The sequence below is a fragment of the Perissodus microlepis genome, chromosome 6 (genome assembly GCF_051167445.1).
Source record: "Perissodus microlepis isolate ML-2025 ecotype Zambia chromosome 6, ASM5116744v1, whole genome shotgun sequence".
Lineage (NCBI taxonomy): Eukaryota > Metazoa > Chordata > Actinopteri > Cichliformes > Cichlidae > Perissodus > Perissodus microlepis.
Genome location: NC_140466.1, coordinates 32,158,689 through 32,178,294, shown reverse-complemented (window position 1 = coordinate 32,178,294; position 19,606 = coordinate 32,158,689). Strand labels below are relative to the sequence as shown.

Here is a 19,606-nt window from a genome sequence, read left to right as displayed (position 1 = left end):
CAAGGGAGGGGGTATACAGTCTCTGATGTGCGAAACAGCTGCTCGAAACACTTCATAGCTACAGACATGAGGGTTATAGGTGTGTAGTCGTTGAGGCTGTCTATACCAGTCTTTTTGTGGATGGGAAGGGTGGTGGAGGCCTTCAGACAGGTGACAACAGTGGCATGAGTCAAGGAGAGTTTGAAGAAGCTGTTGAGGAACCCTGCCAGACTTCGACCACAGCCCCTGGGATGCCATCATGCCCATCAGCTCTCCTGGGCGATCACCGCTCTGAGTCCTCCTTATATACTGTTCAGGTCAAAACTTGAATCATTTTGATATATGGTAGCAGTAAAAGATTAACCTGAAATTTTGTTAAAAGTGACGCAAAATATCCATCCATTCTCTTCCGCTTATCCTTGGTAGGGTTGCTGGGGGGCTGGAGCCTATATCAGCTGTCTCAGTGCGAGAGTCAGGGTACTCCCTTTACAGGTCTCCAGTCTGCTGCACGGCTAACACAAAATATTTTTAGGTAAAACAGGACCTAATTTGTGATACTAGGGGTTTTTCTACAGAAACAGGGGTTGAAAAGCCTAAAAAATACTCTCCCTCCTCCCTTTAATTAATAATTAATCCTCCATTTAATAATGTCAGATGGGTTATTATGTAAATTCCATAATGAATCTCTAATTTTAAAATTGGTATAAACACATATAATGAGGCAATTCTAGGCCTGGGAAAAACTGAACCTGACCGTACGAACATGAACACGTGTTTGTAAGAGTTAATAAGCCTTCACATGCACTTGGACATGAATATTAATAAACTGAATGTAATTTTTTTTCTAACGTTGACTTTGTAATGAGATGTAACCACTGCTGTCCAACGAGAATGACCTAGCTTAATTAGAATAGTCATTAGCTGTAACCCTGACAACAAGTCAGGTAAAACAGTTAAATGCTGAACTCAGCTGTAATTATATGCTGGAATTCATCACTGTGTCAAGTGCTTAATTGTAACTGTCACCATTTGCACAAACTGTCCTTCTGCTCCTATTCTGTTTGCTATCTGAGCACCACTTTTGTAGTTTGCCAGGTTACAGAACTATTATAAATGCGTTAACACACTGACTCTTGCACTATTTGCTTTTGGCTTCCTGAATTCTTCAGTGATATGGTAATCAAAGCCCATTCTACTGTCCGCTTCACTGCAAGTCACTCTGATTAACAGTGTCAGCTAAATTACACCAATAACAATGTAAAGTGTGGATGATGACATATTTTGACAGATGGAAATGATGCAACATCTGTTTATCAATGCAAGATCTTTTCCTCTGTTATTCTGCTCATACACATTCCCACCTGAAAGCTTCCCACTAAAGCCACAGTCTCATACTAGTTGCTCAACTGAACTTGCTGGGTTCATTATACAATAGTCGATGTAGATGGTTAACCATTCCCCTTCAAAAAGCTAACCTTCAAGTGCTGCATCTGTAAATCCCAGCCCACCTCTGCCACCTTGAATTTCCATCACATTGTTTTGCTGCCAAAAGCCTGAATAAAGACGGCCAGAGAGACGGAGTGAAACAATAGAGTTCAATATTTGCTGACTTGGGGTTGCTGGTTTCCTCAATGCATCCTGAAACATCAAAGCTGTTCTCAGGTACTCTGATTTATACAGAAAAGGACGTCCGATCATTGATGCAGGTATTTTACCTTCACCTGTTTGTTTTTTTCTGTCGTAATATCACATCACATCAGTCATTAAGCTCTGACCAACAGTTTTGAAAACATGCGTGTGAAATAAACCTTTGTTCTTCTTTTGCTTTTCCATGTCTGAATGCAGCTTTGTGGTGATATATGGACTAACATCACAGACCACATCGAAGATGCAAATTAAGAAGGAGAAAGCAAACGAGCCATAACATTTTCCTGTTTTTGTTGCAGTATCACGATCTGTCCCAGATGGGTTTTTTGAGTTGAGATTCACTGCACAGAAAAAAAAAGGAAAAGGACTAAATAACACCTCTTGCATCATGACTGAGTGGGATTTGTCCACAGATTAATGAAGTGCAGCAGTTGTGCAGCTCTGGAAGTGAAATGAATAAAAAAGTGTACAGAAGCACAGAGATGGGCAGAAATGTCAGATGTCATTCTGTAACAATTCAAACAGTAGCAGACTAATATTAATGTGATGACAAAGGCTGTTATTCAGACTAGAGGAGTGCCTTAATGCAAGGTTTTCAAAAGTTGAATTAAGGCAATCGATAGCAAATAGTAGGGACAACTAACTAATTACCCAGAAGTTAAGCAGGGAATTCCCTTGACCCTCGGGGTGACCACTTTTGATGGCAACATGATTGCACAGGTCATCTGATGGAAGGCAAGCTGCTCCCAAAACAATTACAATGTAGGCTGTCAACAAGATTGTAGTCACTCTCAGACAGATTGGTGAAGGTTTGTAAATAATTGCTGTATAATTAATAAATGTACAAAGCAGAGGCTCCAGCAACACTTAAAAGTAAAGAGGAACAACTTTATTAACTGACCAACGCGTTTCCGCTTGTGATCAATCTGCATCAGGTTGCACCAGCGAGCGCAACTCATCTGCATTTGGCTATTTGCAGCAGGGGACTCAACTCAGCTGGTTGCATCCTGTAAATATCCATCCATCCATTCATTTCCACTTATCCTTTCCAGGGTCGCGGGGGGTGCTGGTGCCTATCCCAGCTGTCATAGGGCGAGAGGCGGGGTACACCCTGGACAGGTCGCCGGTCTGTCGCAGGGCTAACACAGAGACAGACAACCATTCGCACTCACATTCACACCAACAGGCAATTTAGATTAATCAGTTATCCCCACAAACTGCATGTCTTTGGATGGTGGGAGGAAGCCGGAGTTCCTGGAGAGAACATGCAAACTCCACACAGAAAGACCCCGGCCTGACGGTGAAATTGAACTCAGGACTTTCTTGCTGTGCGGCAACAGTGCTAACAACCGTGCTGCCCTATCCTGTAAATAGTCTGACGCAGTGCCTGTGTCAGTCTGTAGTTAAATAACCATCCTGCAGCAACTACATCAGAAAGAATTTCTGTTTCAAATCTAGGAGGTTCTTGCAGGATTCAATCTAAATAGTTAATATGAATTTCTATCTAATGTGAATATGGCGACAGATTTTCAGCAGACAGGAGGAGATGTGGAATTTTCACTGATTTATCACAGTTAACTGCCATATTATCGCAAACAGATTGAATATAATTGCAAATTGACCCCATTCAATGACAAATTGATACAGACTGATAGCAAACTGATTCCATTATATTGCCGTTTTAGTACCATCTCGATGCACCAGAGTGGCTTCGAAGATGTCCGGAAACTGACTGTGAATGGTGGCTGATCTGATCCCCATCTCCAAAGCAGCTATTTAAGAAGAAATGAGATTGCAGTTTCATTCCACACAGTCGTAATAATTCCGGTCATGCTGCAGTTTCCAATCACTGTTTTCCCGAGCGTGACTGCAGCATAAGAAACTCCGGTTTGCGGTCACTATGGTTTCATACATTTTCATACATTGCTATGTAGCAAAGTTTTGCCCGGGATGCCTCATAGGTGCCTGTGTGCAACAGAAAACAGCTTTTAGGCAACACATGAGCATGGCTCTAGTAAATCGGAGAAAAACACTGTCAAAATTTGCAGTATATCAGGTGAACGGATACCGACACACACGTGCATATATAGATTCCTTTATTTGTTAGAGATTCTTTTCACACACTGTTTCTCCTTTTCTCTGTCTCCCTCTCTCTCTGCCCAAGGGCATTTTCTGTCTCTCTCCCTCAGTCTCTTGCTCTCTGAGCTGTTTCACCCTGCCCCCCTCCCTTTTAGGTCTCCTCTCACTGGGTGAATTTGTACATGTGGTTATGTAAGAGCAAGCAGTCAGCCTTCGTCCTGCAGCAGTTGTACTATCAGCCACAGAGAGAGAGGACAGAATTCTTCGGCATAGCATAATATAGAGGACAGAGCTGACGATTTACCTTGCCGATGTACCCATCTAAACCAGAGAGCACCACTGTCGATGCAGAAATCTCTCTCTGTGTGACTGAACTGCATTTTCTGTTTCCTGGAAAATTTTACCGGCGTCTCCTTTCGTTCAGATCTCTTAATTTTAAAACATTAACTTATGCATGAAGACTTTGGGGTTTTCCTTGGTCTGTTTCATGCTGTGCCGAAACCATGAAGGCAATCACAGCCGCCTTCTTGGTCAGAACTTCGACTTTTATGAAACCTTGTGCAAAAATATGCACCTGACAAAATCAGAACTTGTGGCTCACTTGAAAACAAATATTATACAAGGACATACATTTCACCTCGGCTTGCTGAGACGCTTGTTATGTCCTATATAAAACCGTTTTGATGTATAGCCTACTGTCCATAATATGTCTTGCACTGTCTGCTATTATTGCACATGAACTCATGGTGTCCTTGAAACCTGAGCTTGCATTTATTGGATAACAGATTTAGGTGACAGCATGTTTCTTGGTGTCATCAAGGTGGATTAATGTGCATTCACTATATCCAAAAACAAGACAAAGAAAAAAAAGCTATCTATATTTATTTTCTGAAATTGTTACATAATTGATCCCATTTTGGCTTTAAAACTGAGGAAATCCGAAGCCCACGGTGCGTGGCTATTTGTGTACTGATGTGCCTTTGTGGCCATGTTACAGTAAATGTTCTGACTTGGGTATCACATGAGTTATGTGTATTGAGGCTTTATTTTGAAACATATGAAGTCTATAATTCACAGATTTTGCATAGGCTACTACAGCTGTGTGTGTTTGCAGAGTTGGAAAGAGTAAAAAGGGAAAGGCGTGTGTGTGTGCGTGCGTGTGTGTGTGTGTGTGTGTGTGTGTGTAACTATGCCTTGTTCAAGCCAGTTAGGGCCAGTGCTGAGCTGTTAGCCATATCTAATCCCATTCATCGGCTCCATGCATCAAGGCATAGTTACACACACACACACACACACACACACACACACAACCACAAACACATTTGTGTGCATTTATGAGAACCTTCACTAAATGTACACTCCCGAGAACCATTAAAACCACTGCCTAACCTTAACTAAGCACTAGTAGTGTAGTTATGGAACCTACAGATAAAGCAAACAATAACATATGAAAGTGTCAGTTTTTACTGGTATTGTGGAAGATTGTGACTCCTGATATGCACAAATCAGGAAGATTTTTAGAAGTCGACAAACTGGCCAAGAATTAGCCATGTCTGCGTGGCAGATGCTTCCTACCAATATATATTAAACTAATGAGACCTGGGCAATGACTGGCTTTGTCAAAAACAATACACTTTACAAGGTGTTGCCAGCAGATTTTGTTCTCAATAATAACAACAACGTTCATAGCAGTCGGTTTCAGAGTAGCTATTCTGCAGCTGCCTCAGAAAAACAGGTAATGCCAGCTAGCTAACACTATTAGAGCAGTGGTGTTCACGTAGCTAAATTAATTCAGGGTCTTTACCTTACAATATAAAACACCTTGAGGTGACGGTTGCGCTACATAAATATAAGCTGAATTATTCTGAATTCAGTCAGGTAACTGTACAATTTATTTTGTAAAATATAATGTAAGCTGTTTAACTGGATCAATATAACCGTTTGCATCAAAAGTTAGCATCACAAACAGAAAATCTAAAATAGCCTCTTCATTATATCCTCTGTAGTGGACAAAATGAGTTAAACTGAAAGATATAAGACATCGTCTTCAGCAGCTGGGCTCAGTATAGTAGGTACTGTTACTAAGATTAGTATTTTGGCTAACTGAAAACACATTGGCTCTCACTCAGCTCAACTGATTTTGACAGAAGCTTTTACGTGGACTCATGCCCTCTAGCCATCCATGCAGAACTGCAGTCTGTAAATCCTACACCACAAACCTCCCAGCACACCTAACAATTCAAATTTTAGAGTATACAGTATGAGGAGAAACTATATGTTATTGCTATTAATTAATACTGCAAGTAAAACTGTTGATTAGAAAAATGTGTCATATACAAAAAAGCACTCATGTTGGGATGTAGCTCACTTTAAAACATTAATGTGCTGGTGAGGTAATGGTGTAATGGTGAGGCGGAGCTAAATTCTGTAAAATAGAGTATTTAAGGTAATATATATATAGTTATTTTACACTTATGACCTTTAACTAATTTTTAAAGCATAAAAAGCCAGGTGAACAAGTGAGGATCAGGCAAAATATAGTGACTTTGAATAAATGTCCTCACTAGTCAGGTCTAAAATTTGGTACAGAGGGCGCACACCCTCAGAGTCCTGATTTGCACTGAAAACCCTTCTATCTCCTATAATTAGAATGTTGAATGCGTATACATAATGCTAATACTTTGAATCGGTATGCTAGGAGACATGTGACGTCACCCACTGATGATGTCATCAGGCCCACCGATGTCACTGCAGCTATTTTTGGCGATCGAGTTGTGACATGGAGGCATATCACGATTTACATGAGTAATACGGCATGATAATGACTGGCAGGCTGCGCAAGCTCCCCCTGTGCGTGTAGCACACACACACACACACACACACACACACACACAAACACGTGCTCCCACTCACACAGGCACGTGCAAACACACATCTGCAGGGTGGTGTTTATTTTCATTATTCTGTTCTTCTTCCTCCATTTAAATAAATGCAGTTTGTTTCCTAAAAATGATTCGTTCGTCAGCCCTGCATGGACGCACACACACACACACACACACACACACACACACACACACACACACACACACATACACACACAGATAGTTATTCCCCTGAAGCTGTTTTGCTGAGTTCCCACTACCACATGTTCTTTGCTGCTGGGCTCTCCCACGTGGGCGAAGTTGTGTGTGTGTGTGTGTGTGTGTGTGTGTGTGTGTGTGTGTGTGTGTGTGTGTGTGTGTATGGGAGACAGAAAAAGTGAGCAGATTGTTCCAGCATGGTTAGTGTACAGTGTGTATGGGAAACACCCCACTTTGGAGAATGAGCGAGTGAGTAGGTGGTGGGCTGATCGATGAGTGCGTTCACTTTGTAGCTTGCTGAGCTAACGTGTGTGTGTGTGTGTGTGTGAGAGAGAGAGACAGAAAGAGAGAGAGAGAGAGAAAGTAATTGGGGTGTGTGTGTGTGGAGGGGGGGGGGGATTCAACTGTACTGTAACTGTAGATTATATGTACACACATAACACAGCTCTGTGTGTGTGTAGGTGTGTGTGTGTGTGTGAACCCAAGGAGCTCCCATGGTGGTGTCCACCCCCATCTCTATAATTCAGCCACAATTACAAGGCTCTCCTCTGCTGCAGCTAATGAAACCATAAGTCAGCCAGAGACACACACACACAAACACACACAAACACACACACACACCACTGCAGCAGAACCAGCCAAGCAATTGGGGAAATGAATGGAAGATGAAAGTGTAATACATAGAAAGAAAAAGAAAAGCTGTTTGAAAGCAGCGAGGCGAATGTGTTCGTTTGTGTGTATGTCTGTGTGCCTGCTCTGCCATCTGATTGTGTATTCCATCTGAATTATAGTCCTCAGTACATATTGTGCTGGTGTGGATGTAGGAATGACCTAATGTCTCAAAAAGTGTTGCTTAACTTTGCTCATATGCACAGATTCTGGAAATGAGAAATCCAAACTGGAGAAAAAGTCTTATATTATGCAGCTTTTGGCACGTTTAGTGAGATGAAATGTCACACAGCTGACAACTGCTGGACTGATGTGTAGTATAGGAGCATCAACAGCAATAGTATGATCATCGCCATTCTCTGCTTCCTCCTCTGAATGATTGTTTCTCCATGTGCAGCAATAATGCAAAGCCTTACTCTCTTCTAATTTCGAACCACTAAACCAATAGTGTTGCACGGTCCAACGGGGGAACGTAGAAACAATATTACGAACCAATTTCATGCTGATAATTAGCACACAGGTGCTCTGTTCAGGGTGTACACTGCCTCTCGTCCAATTATGAGCTAAGACAGCCACGAACTCCTTCGGCATGTATAAGGGGGTATAGATAGATAGGCTGAGATGTGCAGATAATAAGGTGTTGATCCCCTCACCAGTGGCACGCACAAACTGTAATGTCAGCTGCAATTGTTCTCACATGGAAGCCAGTGAAAACAAATTGCTCATTGGTATTTTTCATTTGCTTTCTGATTGTCTTCAGTTAATATCTGTTGTATTCCTCAGCCATAACATGTCCATATGATGAGACTTCTGGAGGTGCTCTGTAGTGTTCAGATCCTTTGTTCTTGTCGGTTGCAGTGTGCTGCCTCTATGGATTGGGTTTTGAGACGTTTGGAAGCAGGTTAATGACCACTGGCACCCCGTGCATTTCACAGATGAGAGCAGGTACACCGTGAGCACATGTGCCAGACGTAAAAGGGTCTAAAGAAGTCACGAAGAACGGTCAAAGGACTTGACTGGGCTCCACGCTTACATTACCTAAATCCAATAGAAGACCTCTGGGAAATTTCCTTTAATTTTTGGAACACTGTATAATAAAATTGATGAATTCATTTTGGTACAACAATACCCTGTGCAACAAAGATATTTCTGGAAAGTTGGACTTTGTAATGCTCTGTTTGACTTTTGGTGTTTGGCGTACTTTGATAAGAAACGGTGGCCTCGAGATAGATCAAATCACAACAGGTGGGAAAAAGTTTGCTTGTTTAACAAAGAAACTAAACCATACTGTATATGTCTCCTCACACTGCTGACACTAAAACTCATTCACTCTCAATTCAGCTCTCTCTGTCTGTCTCTGTGCCATGATGTGCTTGGTGGCAGGGTGCGCCTGGAGGCCAGCGCATTTAAAAATTCTCCTTTCTTAACTCCCTGCCTTCTGCTTAAAGTGTAGGTGCAGGGAGGGAAACAGAGGGAGAGGGATCGCTGGAGGCAAAGCAGCTTCACAGAGAAGTGAAAGCCTGCAGTCTTTGCACTTCTCCTCTCTTCTCTTCTTTTCCCTCTCTTTCTTCTCTTTATTTCTTTTCCTTTCCCTATTTAGCCCTTTATTCTCATTGAATCCTATAATTATACATGCAGTGTGTGTTAAAAAAAACCTGCAGTGCCACAGCATGCTTACTGCAACTTTGTTTCTTTTCTTCCTTATCTATGAAACCCACTCCTGCTCTCGCTCTCTTTCTCTCTCGATTCTGGTTATTCACTTTTTTATGGCACAAATTAACATGAAATCAGCCATAGTGGTAAAATACAAAAAAAAATCTTTTCTACTTTCAATCAAGTCAACTGGAAAATGTAAAAATGTTGTCAGTGTTGTCAAATTTTGTTCACCGGGTAAAACCAAGAAGTTTATTTAAGCATGTCATACAATCCATTGTGTCAGAATTTACATAACCACTTATGTCATTGTAAAGAATGTTGTATGCCACAATGCCAAACCTGACAGGTTTGATAGTGCTAGCTAACGTAGCTGCGTAGTAGCTTAGCAAAATGCCAATCTGATAACAAAGTGCAGCCTTTTATTTTAATAATGAGAAATGACAAACAGAAAAAGTATTGAACAAGCAGGCACGGAAAGTCATGACACCACCTGAAATCTATCAGTAATTAGAAATCAATCCTGCCACTTAGACCAAATTAATATCAGCTGGTTCAGTCCCATCTGAGGGCCTATAAAAAGGTGTCTCATGTCATGACGGGTAAAACCAGTGAGCTCTCTCAAGACCTTTACAACCTTATTGTTGTAAAACATACTGATGGCATTGGTTGCAGAAGAATTTCTAAACTACAGAAGGTTCCAGGTGCTCTCTGCAAGATTTCAGACACAGGAGTGAAAAGAATTATCAGAAGACTTTTCCAAAAGTCGAGGACCACTTGTGGAAAGCTACAGAAAGACCTGGAATCAGCATGTACCATTTTTTCAAAGCAAATAAGTAATACACTCAAACCAGATGGCATTTTGGTGCAGGATGCTGTGGTAGCCATGCTGGTACAGTTTTGAATAAATTCCCAACACTGTCACCAGCAAAGCACCCCTACATCATCACACCTCCCCCTCCATGCTTCACAGTGGGAACCATGCATGTAGAGGCCATCCATTCACGGCGGACGGAGCCAAAGATCTCAAATATGGACTCATCAAACCAAAGCACAGATTTCCACTGGTCTAATGTCCATTTCTTGTGATCCTTGGCCCAAACAAATCTCTGCTGCTTGTTGCTTTCTTTAGTAGTGGGTTCTTCTGTCTTTGGACTTCTGCATCTCAGCTTCTTGCAGTAGTCTGTTTTCACATGTGCTCTGAATGATTTGTACATATACTGACTCCTGTAAAGACAAAGAAAAGGCTGAACAGATTAAAATAACCCTACTGTAAAGATGAGAAAAGTTGTGCAGAGTAAAATAGAAACAGTCTGTCAAAATTTAGCAATAGGTCTATGTCGGAATCCGGACTGTGGTCTGGTCCCTCTGTCGGTGACCGAGGAGCTAAGGGAACGCATTGTGCCAACAAGTGTCCTCACAGCAAAAGCAAAATCGTGTGTGTGTGGTATAGGTATTACTCATGTTGTCACTGTAAAGATTACTGTGACACAGCCGTAACCCTTAGTGACTAGTTGGCAACTCCCCAGCAGCATCCATTCACTATGGAAAAATCCATATTGCCAAATCAGTTGGCAAATGTTTGGTGGAGGTTGCTGGTTGCCGCTGAGTGCTGCTAAGAGATTGCTGCAGGCGCCCATAGTTTGCATGGAAGATGCCAACTTGTTTGCAAACACAGCCTAACTCTTTTAGAGGCACAGTTTTTACTTTGAAGGCAAAAATTCTCTGTTTCTTGCATTTTTAAAGTTGCATTGTCACTTATCGAATAGTTGTTTGTGTCTACAGAAACATAGTTGCAGTTGTGGCAATGTCCTAGTGACCAAAGCTGTTAAAATTATCAGTGCAGAATTGTATACTTCTTTGACAAATTTCTACTAATGACTATCAGCAACCTCCAGCAACCACTTGCCAACTGGTTGGAGAATATATATTTTTCCCTAGTAACCGGTCACTACCAGCAGGTCACCGATCTGTAGGCCTGCAAGACTGGAGCTTTAGCAGTTGATTTCAGAGTGACACCCAGCAACAACTCACAACTAGTCAGGGAATACTCATTTTGTTCCCTAGCAACCAGTGGTTGAGAGGTTGTCACCACCTGTCTCTACGCCTGTGTGACTGGGGTCTTGGGCAGGCTGTAGTTAGTAGTAGTTAGTAGTTAGTAGTAGTTAAGGCTGGACTGATTCTCCAGGAGTGCAACTCAGTGTAATGTCCTCTGAAGTCATGTTTACATGACTGTGAGTGAATGTGACAGAAGGCAACTTTGCCTATTCTTTGAATATGTGTGTGTCTTTGTGTACATACAGTGTGCACCTGTTATGAAGGATTTCCACCTTGAAGACGATTTGCACTGACAGCACATGAAGAAGAGGTGATGGGGTTAAAACAAATAGGAGGGAGAAGAGTAGGAGGAAGAGGAGGAGGGGAATCTTGGTGCAGTTCCAACTCTGAGGTCACCTTAATATTTGATCTGCTTCAGTGGATGAAACGGTCAGAGAGCAGCTGCAATAGAGAGTTGGAGGGAGAGAGAAATGCAGGATTAAAAACAAAATGAGGGAGGGAAAAGAAAACCAATATGGGAGCTACTGACATTAGAAACAATACCAGGGACAAGACCTGCTCTTTGTTCATTTTAAGGACCTTTGAGCAAAGCAATGGAGGCAAACTCTGGTTTATTACAGCCAGCATTGTTTTGCCTTTGCTTTGTGACCATAATTTCGAGAGACATAGGATGTAAAGTCAGGTCAAAGGTCTGCAAAATTGCAGCTGTTTACAATAAACACTTTAGTTAGTAGTTTCACAAGAAGTATATGAATAGTTTTTGCTTCACAGAGTCTCGCACATCTGGATTTTAATACTAGATTCATTGAAAAACGTAGCTTAGAATATTGTGACACTTTCTGCAAGGGAAACGGAAATAACCTGAATGAGCTTGCTGAAATGCAATCAAAATTTCAGAATCATGACACAGGTCTCCTCAGAAACCGGCTCCATGACCACGGCAATGCCATGACAACCCTGAGGCCGATCAGGAAATCAGCAACACAGATGGCAAACAGACAGATGATGAGGACAGACAGATACAGAGAGATGGGGCGATAAAGGGATGACGAGGGGTTTCATGGAGGGAGACAGACACAATGCCAATTGGAGGATCTGATACAGATAGAAAAGGAGGAAAAGTGGCAAGGAAGTTAAACAAAGTAATAACAATAATATTATATACAGGGCAATAAAAGATCCCTCTTTAGGATCATATCAAGGATTAGTTGTACCGAGGCACTCCAAAGTGGTAATTCGGCCTACTGCTGAAATTTGTGCAAGCAAATGTTGTACACCGCTTTAAGCATAATTGTTTTCAAAGTCATCATACCATAACAGGATGATAGCAGATATGGTGCTTAACCCCTTCCACACTGGAAGTCCCTGTCTTGCAACCTGGGTGTAGAAGTGTTTAGAAAAAGTCACTGAAGAACACGAGACCTAGATGAAGTTTTTATTACATAAAAAAGGGGTTTAAGTTGTTAAAAGTATTTCCTGTTGTGCTGTCAAGTGCAGCATTGCTACTGAAAGAGACTGAAGAAATTCAGATCACCTTTACAAATGGGAAATTTCTGTTACTCATGATCATTGTTTGAGGTTTAATAGTCCAAAAGCAAAGCATGAAAGCAGCTATTTCTCTGAAACCTTTCATACTTTGTTAGCTTCTGGTTAAAAGATTTGTATTTGCTTATATCTCGTGCCATACAAGGAATTAGTGTCAGCGTGTCCACCGATGACAATTATGGTAACTATTTTTTGCCTTGATGCATGTGTGCAGGTGCTGTACGAGCCTCCAGTATCTTCCCCATCCTGAGTGTGATCCTGCTCTTCATGGGGGGGCTGTGCATCGCTGCAAGCGAGTTCTACAAGTCACGGCATAACATCATCCTCAGCGCCGGCATCCTCTTCGTCTCTGCAGGTATTAAGGGAAATAGGAAAACAGGCAGACTTACCGGGAGATATAACAGTCAAAGTGGGTGAGTAGATGGAGGTAAACATTAAGAAGAAGCAAGTTAGAGGAGGTAAAATCTTTGTGGATGTATGAAGAGGCAGATGAAAATGAAGCTGACCAAAGAGCCAGCGTAAGTTAAAAACTATACTGATATACTGGGAGAAAAGGGAAGGGGAGCATATTAAGCAAATATTAAGAAAGGTTTCTGTTGGACTTGATGATTTTATGTTACCACTGTGAAAAATAATAGATATATAGATTATACAGTGGTATGATTTACTTTACTACTAGGAAAGTGATTGAAAGTGAAAACACACTGGCTAATCCACCTCTCAATGGCTTAAGAAAAACAATAGGAAGATTAGGAGTGGCCTTGTCCTTACCTGAATCAGATTGAGATGCTGTGGCATGATCTTAAAAAGGTGGTTCATGCTCAAAAACCCTCCAATGTGGCTGAATTACAACAATTCTTCAAAGATGAGTGGGCCGTAATTCCTCCACAGGGCTGTAAAAGATTCATTGCCAGTGATCACAAATGCTTGATCACAAATGCTTGATTGCAGTTGCTGCTGCTTAGGGTGGACCAACCAGTTATTAGGTTTAGGGGGCAATGACTTTTTCACACAGGACCAAGTAGGTTTGGATTTTTTTCCTCTTAATAATAAACACCTTCATTTTGAAACTTCTGTTTAAATTTGTTTAATGATCTGAAATACTTAAGTGTGAACTTGACCGTGTCCATATTTATATATATATATGGCCAAAAGTATTTGTTCGCACATCTAAACTTGGGTAACATCCCATTCTAAATTCATAGGGGTTAATATGATGTTGACCCTTTGCAGCAATAACAGCTTCAACTCTTCTGGGAAAACTTTCCACAAGGTTTAGGAGTTTATGGGAATTTTTGATAATTCTTCCAGAAGCACATTTGTGAGGTCAGACATTGGTGTGGGAAAAGAAGCCCTGGCTCACAGTCTAAGCTCTAAATCACCCCAAAGGTGTTCTGTTGGGTTGGGGTCAGGTCATTCAAGTTCTTCCACACCAAATTTGCTTATTCTTGGACCTTGCTTTGTGCACTGATGTGCAGTCATATTAGAACAGAAAGGAGCCATCCTCAAACTGTTCCCATGAAGTTGGCAGCATGAAATTGTCCAAAATGTCCTGATATGCTGAAGCATTAAGAGTTCCTTTCATTGGAACTAAGGGACAGAGCCCAACTCCCAACACCATAATCCCCCCTCCACCAAACTTTGCAGTTGGCACAATACAGTCAGATAAGTACCGTTCTCCTGACAACCGCCAAACCCATGCTCGTCTATCAGAATGCCAGACGGAGAAGTGTGATTCGTCACTCCAGAGAACATGTCTGCACTGCTCTAGAGTCCAGTTGCACTCCGTTATACAGCACCGCATCCAACACAAGACAAAGATAGTGCAAGTTGCCATTTTGCCACAGAATTTTTCTGATTGTGTATGTGTGTGTGGCTGTGCATGGTTCTAGGCCATGGCCTACTGTGCTGCACTAGATAACTAGTTCCCCTCCAAGTCAGAAGTGAGAGATGCAGTTCTGTCTCTCTCTCTCTTTCTCACTGTCTGCGTCTGACTCTCTCACCCTGTTGCTAGGCTAAGAGGAGGCCACTGGGATTACGCTCTAAAAATAAGGTGTCCCTGATACTTTTTCTCTGATCCATCTCAATCAGGCCTACAAAGTCCTCACACCTCGGACTGCTGCTCTATGTCTTTGTGCAGAACTGTTTTCACCGTTTAGCTTTGTATTCGTCTTTTTTGTCTCTCTGGCTGTCTGTCCATGTCTGTGTCTATTTCTGGCTACACACACCCAGAATCCTCTTGTATGATGTTGAAAATACAGAAAGGGAGAAACAGAGAGCCTGACAAAGGATGTGAGTTGAAGCTCATTGAAGGCTGGGGGGAGAAAGAGGAGGGTAAAATACAGAGGCACAGATGAAAACATTCAAATAAGACATAAGAAATAAAAGTGAACCTGCCCCAGTTTGGAAAAAAAAAATCCTGCACTTTTGGGAATATGCTTTCTTTCAAGTATCACTGATTCTACTCATATTAATGCTGTTGCGCATAGATGCACATTGCACATTGATAATTTACTAATTTATTTGAGGCATATTTATGGTTCTCTGCCATGCTCACTGATCAGCCACTTCAGCCATCAGATGTGAAGGACAGCTATTTGGCCACCCATATGGAAAAGAAATAGTAAAAACTTATATGTGATTACTCATGAAAGTGGCCACTTTCATGAGTAAATCATGTAAGGCTTACATGATTTACTCATGAAAGTGGCCACTTTCTCATTACTTTCATATATTGTTTTAGTAAGTATCCAAAACATACAAGTTTCATTATATAATTTTTCAAGGGATCTTATATCTGTTTTCACTCTTATATGCTTTTCATACAAGTTTCACACAAGACAGATACAAACTTTATAAGATTTATATATATCTTTTCCATATGGGCACTTTCCTGGTGGATAACAATAGCAGTTGAAATGTAAACAAATTCAACATAAAAGCCTCAATTAAATATGAAAAGGTTGCTTTCTTATAATAATCATAAATGTCATTCTAGGCCCTGTGACTGCCTATTGAATCATTATACTTTCAGTGAAACACTACTATGTGTCAAAATAATGACAAATCATAATAAGTCATTTTAAGCTTTCAGAGGTTTGATTTTCCCCTCAGGGAAAATGTTCGGTATTAAAGACCCACACTTGGGTTTGCCAAATTACTTTTGTACGTCTGAAAATAGGGGCTATGAATAAAAATGAATGTAGTTCCTAAACAGTTAATGTGATCCTTTTTGTTAAACCACTAAAATTAAAGCCGCACGTCTGCACTTCAATCACATGTCAACTGTTTGATTTGAAATCCCTAGTGGTGGTGTACAGAGGCAAAACTACAAAAGCTGCGTAGTCCAAAAAACTTGTGGACCCTACTGTACATGCTGAACTCGATTCAGCTGCTGCTGGTACCAGCTGTCCTAAATACAGTACTTGCTGCCCTCCATACAGAGAAAAGTTACAAAAATGTAGTCAGTCTGAGCAGACAGTGAAAAGTGTGGAGGAAGGTAAGATTATTAGGAGGAAAATATAAATATGACATATGATGATCTTAATTTGACCTTATTTCATAACATATATGTTTTTGCATATTTACTTTGCATACACCGACATAACATTATGACCACTGACATGTGAAGTGAATTATGATGCTTATTTCTTCATCGTGGCAGCTGTTAGTGGGTAGGATATATTAGGGAGTAAGGGAACATTTTGTCTTTAAAGTGCACTATGAGAAGAAGCCAAGTGGGCGGAGGCAGTGTGATGCTTTGGGCAACATTTTCAGATCATGTACACACTTTCATGGAAACAGTATTCCCTGTTGTTTGAGGAGCACAACAGTAAGTTTGAGGTTCTGAATTGAATGGATGTGCTGGACAAACAAGTCCCATCCATGGAGGCTCAACCTTAAAACTTATAGGACTTAAGGGATCTGTTGCTAACACCTTAGTGCCAGACACCACAGCACACCTTCAGGGGTCTAGTGGAGTCCATGCCTCAATGGGTCAGGACTGTTTTGGCAGCAAAAGGGGGATCAACACAATATTAGGGTGGTGGTCATAGTGTTACGCCTGTGAATATTTCATTATACTGAGGTTAATGTGTGCTTAACGTGTGGCTTTGTCTGCGATTGGCTGCATTTTAGCTCTTGAGCTAATCTCCATCCCTCATTTCTTTACCCAGGCCTGAGCAACATTATAGGAATCATTGTGTACATATCAGCCAATGCTGGGGATCCTTCCAAGAGTGACTCCAAGAAGAACAGCTACTCCTACGGCTGGTCCTTCTACTTTGGCGCCCTCTCCTTCATCATGGCTGAAATGGTGGGTGTGCTGGCTGTGCACATGTTCATCGACCGACATCGGGAGCTGCGTGTGGGGGCACGAGCCGCTGACTACCTCCAAGGGGCAGCCATCACACGCATCCCAAGCTACCGCTACCGTTATCGACGCCGCTCGCGCTCTTCGTCCCGTTCTACAGATCCCTCGCACTCTCGCGAGGCATCGCCAGTGGGCCTGAAGGCCTTTGGGACGCTGCCTTCCACTGAGCTGTCCATGTACACGCTCCCCAAAGGCCAAACAGGCACTCCGACAGCCACCTATAACTCCACGGAGAGGGACCACAACTTCCTGCAGGTCCACAACTGCATCCAGAAGGACCTGAAAGACTCAGGTGGCCATAGCAACACCGCCAATCGGCGCACCACACCTGTATGAAAATGACACAGACATTAAGAGAAATCAGAGGAACTCTGGGGGGAAAGACAGATTGTGGCTTAAGGAAACAGAAAGAGAAAGAGGGCTCCAAAAGACTGAGGAGCGAGGGGTAGGCAACAGAGGGGAAGTTCTGAGAGCTCCACAGCGCCTCAGATAATCACAGAGTTTCTGTTTAATAAAAAGGAAATGGAGTAAAATTGCATAAAAAAAAGAAACATGCATGATTTTCCCATGAACCATTGTTTAACAAGTTTTGAACATGTTTGTAAAGAGTTGAGGGGAAGGTCGGGGAAAGATGAGTGGGGATGGGGGGCATTCATGATGCTGGGTTGGGGTGGTTGGTGGTTGTCTCGGGGCTGTGGAACTGTGGAGTGGTGGGCTGGGCCAAACTGCCCATTTATAGGCGAACTTTATATTTTTTACTCTTCCTCAGTCTGATTGAAAGGCCCCATGGCCCTGCCTATGAACCAACCCTCGCACTACCATACCACAAGCCCCTCCCCCCCAACACACGCACCCTAAATTCCCTTATAAACCCTACTCCTTTCTTTAGTTACTGTATCTTCTTGATTTCATTCTTTATTCGCATTAATACTGTGAACCATTGCGGTACGGGATTTTAGCAGGGAGCATTTCAGGCCGCAAAAAAAAGAGAAAAAACCAAGAAAAAACACATAAGTTAATATATGTATTGATTATATATAAATATATGAACATATATGTTAATAAATCATGACTCGACTTCCCTGAAGCAAAAAATATCAAGAAAAAAGAAAAAAAAGAAAGAAACAATGTAACCTACAATGAAACTAAACCGAGTCGTCATGGAAGCTAAACCAAGACGGAGGATTCATTGTGACTGGCTCATTTGACGGGCAAAGGCTTCAGCCTACTTGATAAACTGGTATTGGTTAGCGTTAGACACATTATCACATTCTTTTACAACAACAACAAAATCGTTTGGCCTTCCGCCAAAACCCTGGCAGCCATCTTTGTTCAGGGTCAGCTAGATGTGAGTTGGCCACTCTTGCTTTTGCCCCATACAGGGGTGAAGTGAAGAGAGAACTCTGGGTAATGGATGGTCTCTCTGCAAACTTGCAGATGACTATGGACAATGAATCGTCACTACTGCCAAAGACACAAAGTAGTGCGTGTGAGAACATGGCTACGAGTGAGCTGAAGCTAAGTGACTCCAAAAAAAATTAAGAATTTACATGCATGCTAATCTAAAATCATCCGATCTGCTTTTAAGGAACCTATGTTTTGAACAACTGAACAATGATACCATGTAAGGGCAGTGGGAGTGAAAAAAGTAGTAATTAATGTTACAGTACTGTGTCAATTTCTACTTTTCTTTATCTTGTTTTTCTTTTTGAGTGGGTTATTTGGGGTGGGGTCTCATCATGCTTGAAACAAAAAAAACAACCTTTGAAAAACGTATCAAGGCTTTTTTTTTAACAGAAGAGAATCTTATCTTGCCTTTTCATTTAATTTTATTTCCTCCATTACTTTGGACTTTCACACAGCCTTAGTCTCTTTCTTTATCTCATTTTCTTGTTCTTTGGTTTTGCTTTGTGTTGTTGTAAATGACAAATTAAAACAAAAAAACAAAAAAACATAATGTCTTTCAAGGTGCCAAAACTGAATGATTCTGAACTTGGATGCATCAAGTCCTGATGACAAATAAAAATTGAACCCCCCGTAGGGAACTGAATGAGTCTTTGTTGTATTATATCTGATCTAACGTGAACATGAAACATGAACATGTAGAAACCGAGACTACAACTGCTGTTGAAGATCTGGCTCTGGCTGCTGGGCTGGGGGTCAGCATGCACTCAGCTTTATCATCACTCTGGGTTTATGGCTAGCTTTGTGTTAGCATGCTAACTAAGCAGATACACCATACTTCAGTTGTTTCTGCATTTTTGTTTGATTTATTTCCCTTTTAGCCATGGTGTGTAAATAACTTAAGAACCTTTGTAATGCATAATTGTCACCATAACATAATTAATAAATATTAATACATTTAGTACAGTAACAGTAATGTACTAACGTTACATTACTGCATTACTGAAAAATATTTTGGGACTACAGTAATGCATTACTTTGGAACACATTATGCCCAGCACTGGTGATCATTCTGTGGAAGTTTGCACGGATGCCTCGCCACTGCATGAGTCTTTCAGCC

The 19,606-nt window shown here is 41.5% G+C and overlaps 1 protein-coding gene across 1 annotated transcript in view; it reads left to right on the top strand.

The window, feature by feature from the left end:
- The window catches only part of cacng2b (calcium channel, voltage-dependent, gamma subunit 2b), a 63,543-nt gene extending 44,411 nt beyond the window's left edge, over positions 1–19,132 (top strand). The window contains exons 3-4 of the mRNA XM_084932038.1: positions 12,925–13,065; positions 16,886–19,132. Of these exons, the coding sequence (XP_084788164.1) occupies positions 12,925–13,065; positions 16,886–17,418 (674 nt within the window). The 3' untranslated portion in view covers positions 17,419–19,132. The remainder of the gene's footprint in view (positions 1–12,924; positions 13,066–16,885) is intronic.
- Positions 19,133–19,606: the final 474 nt, after the last annotated feature.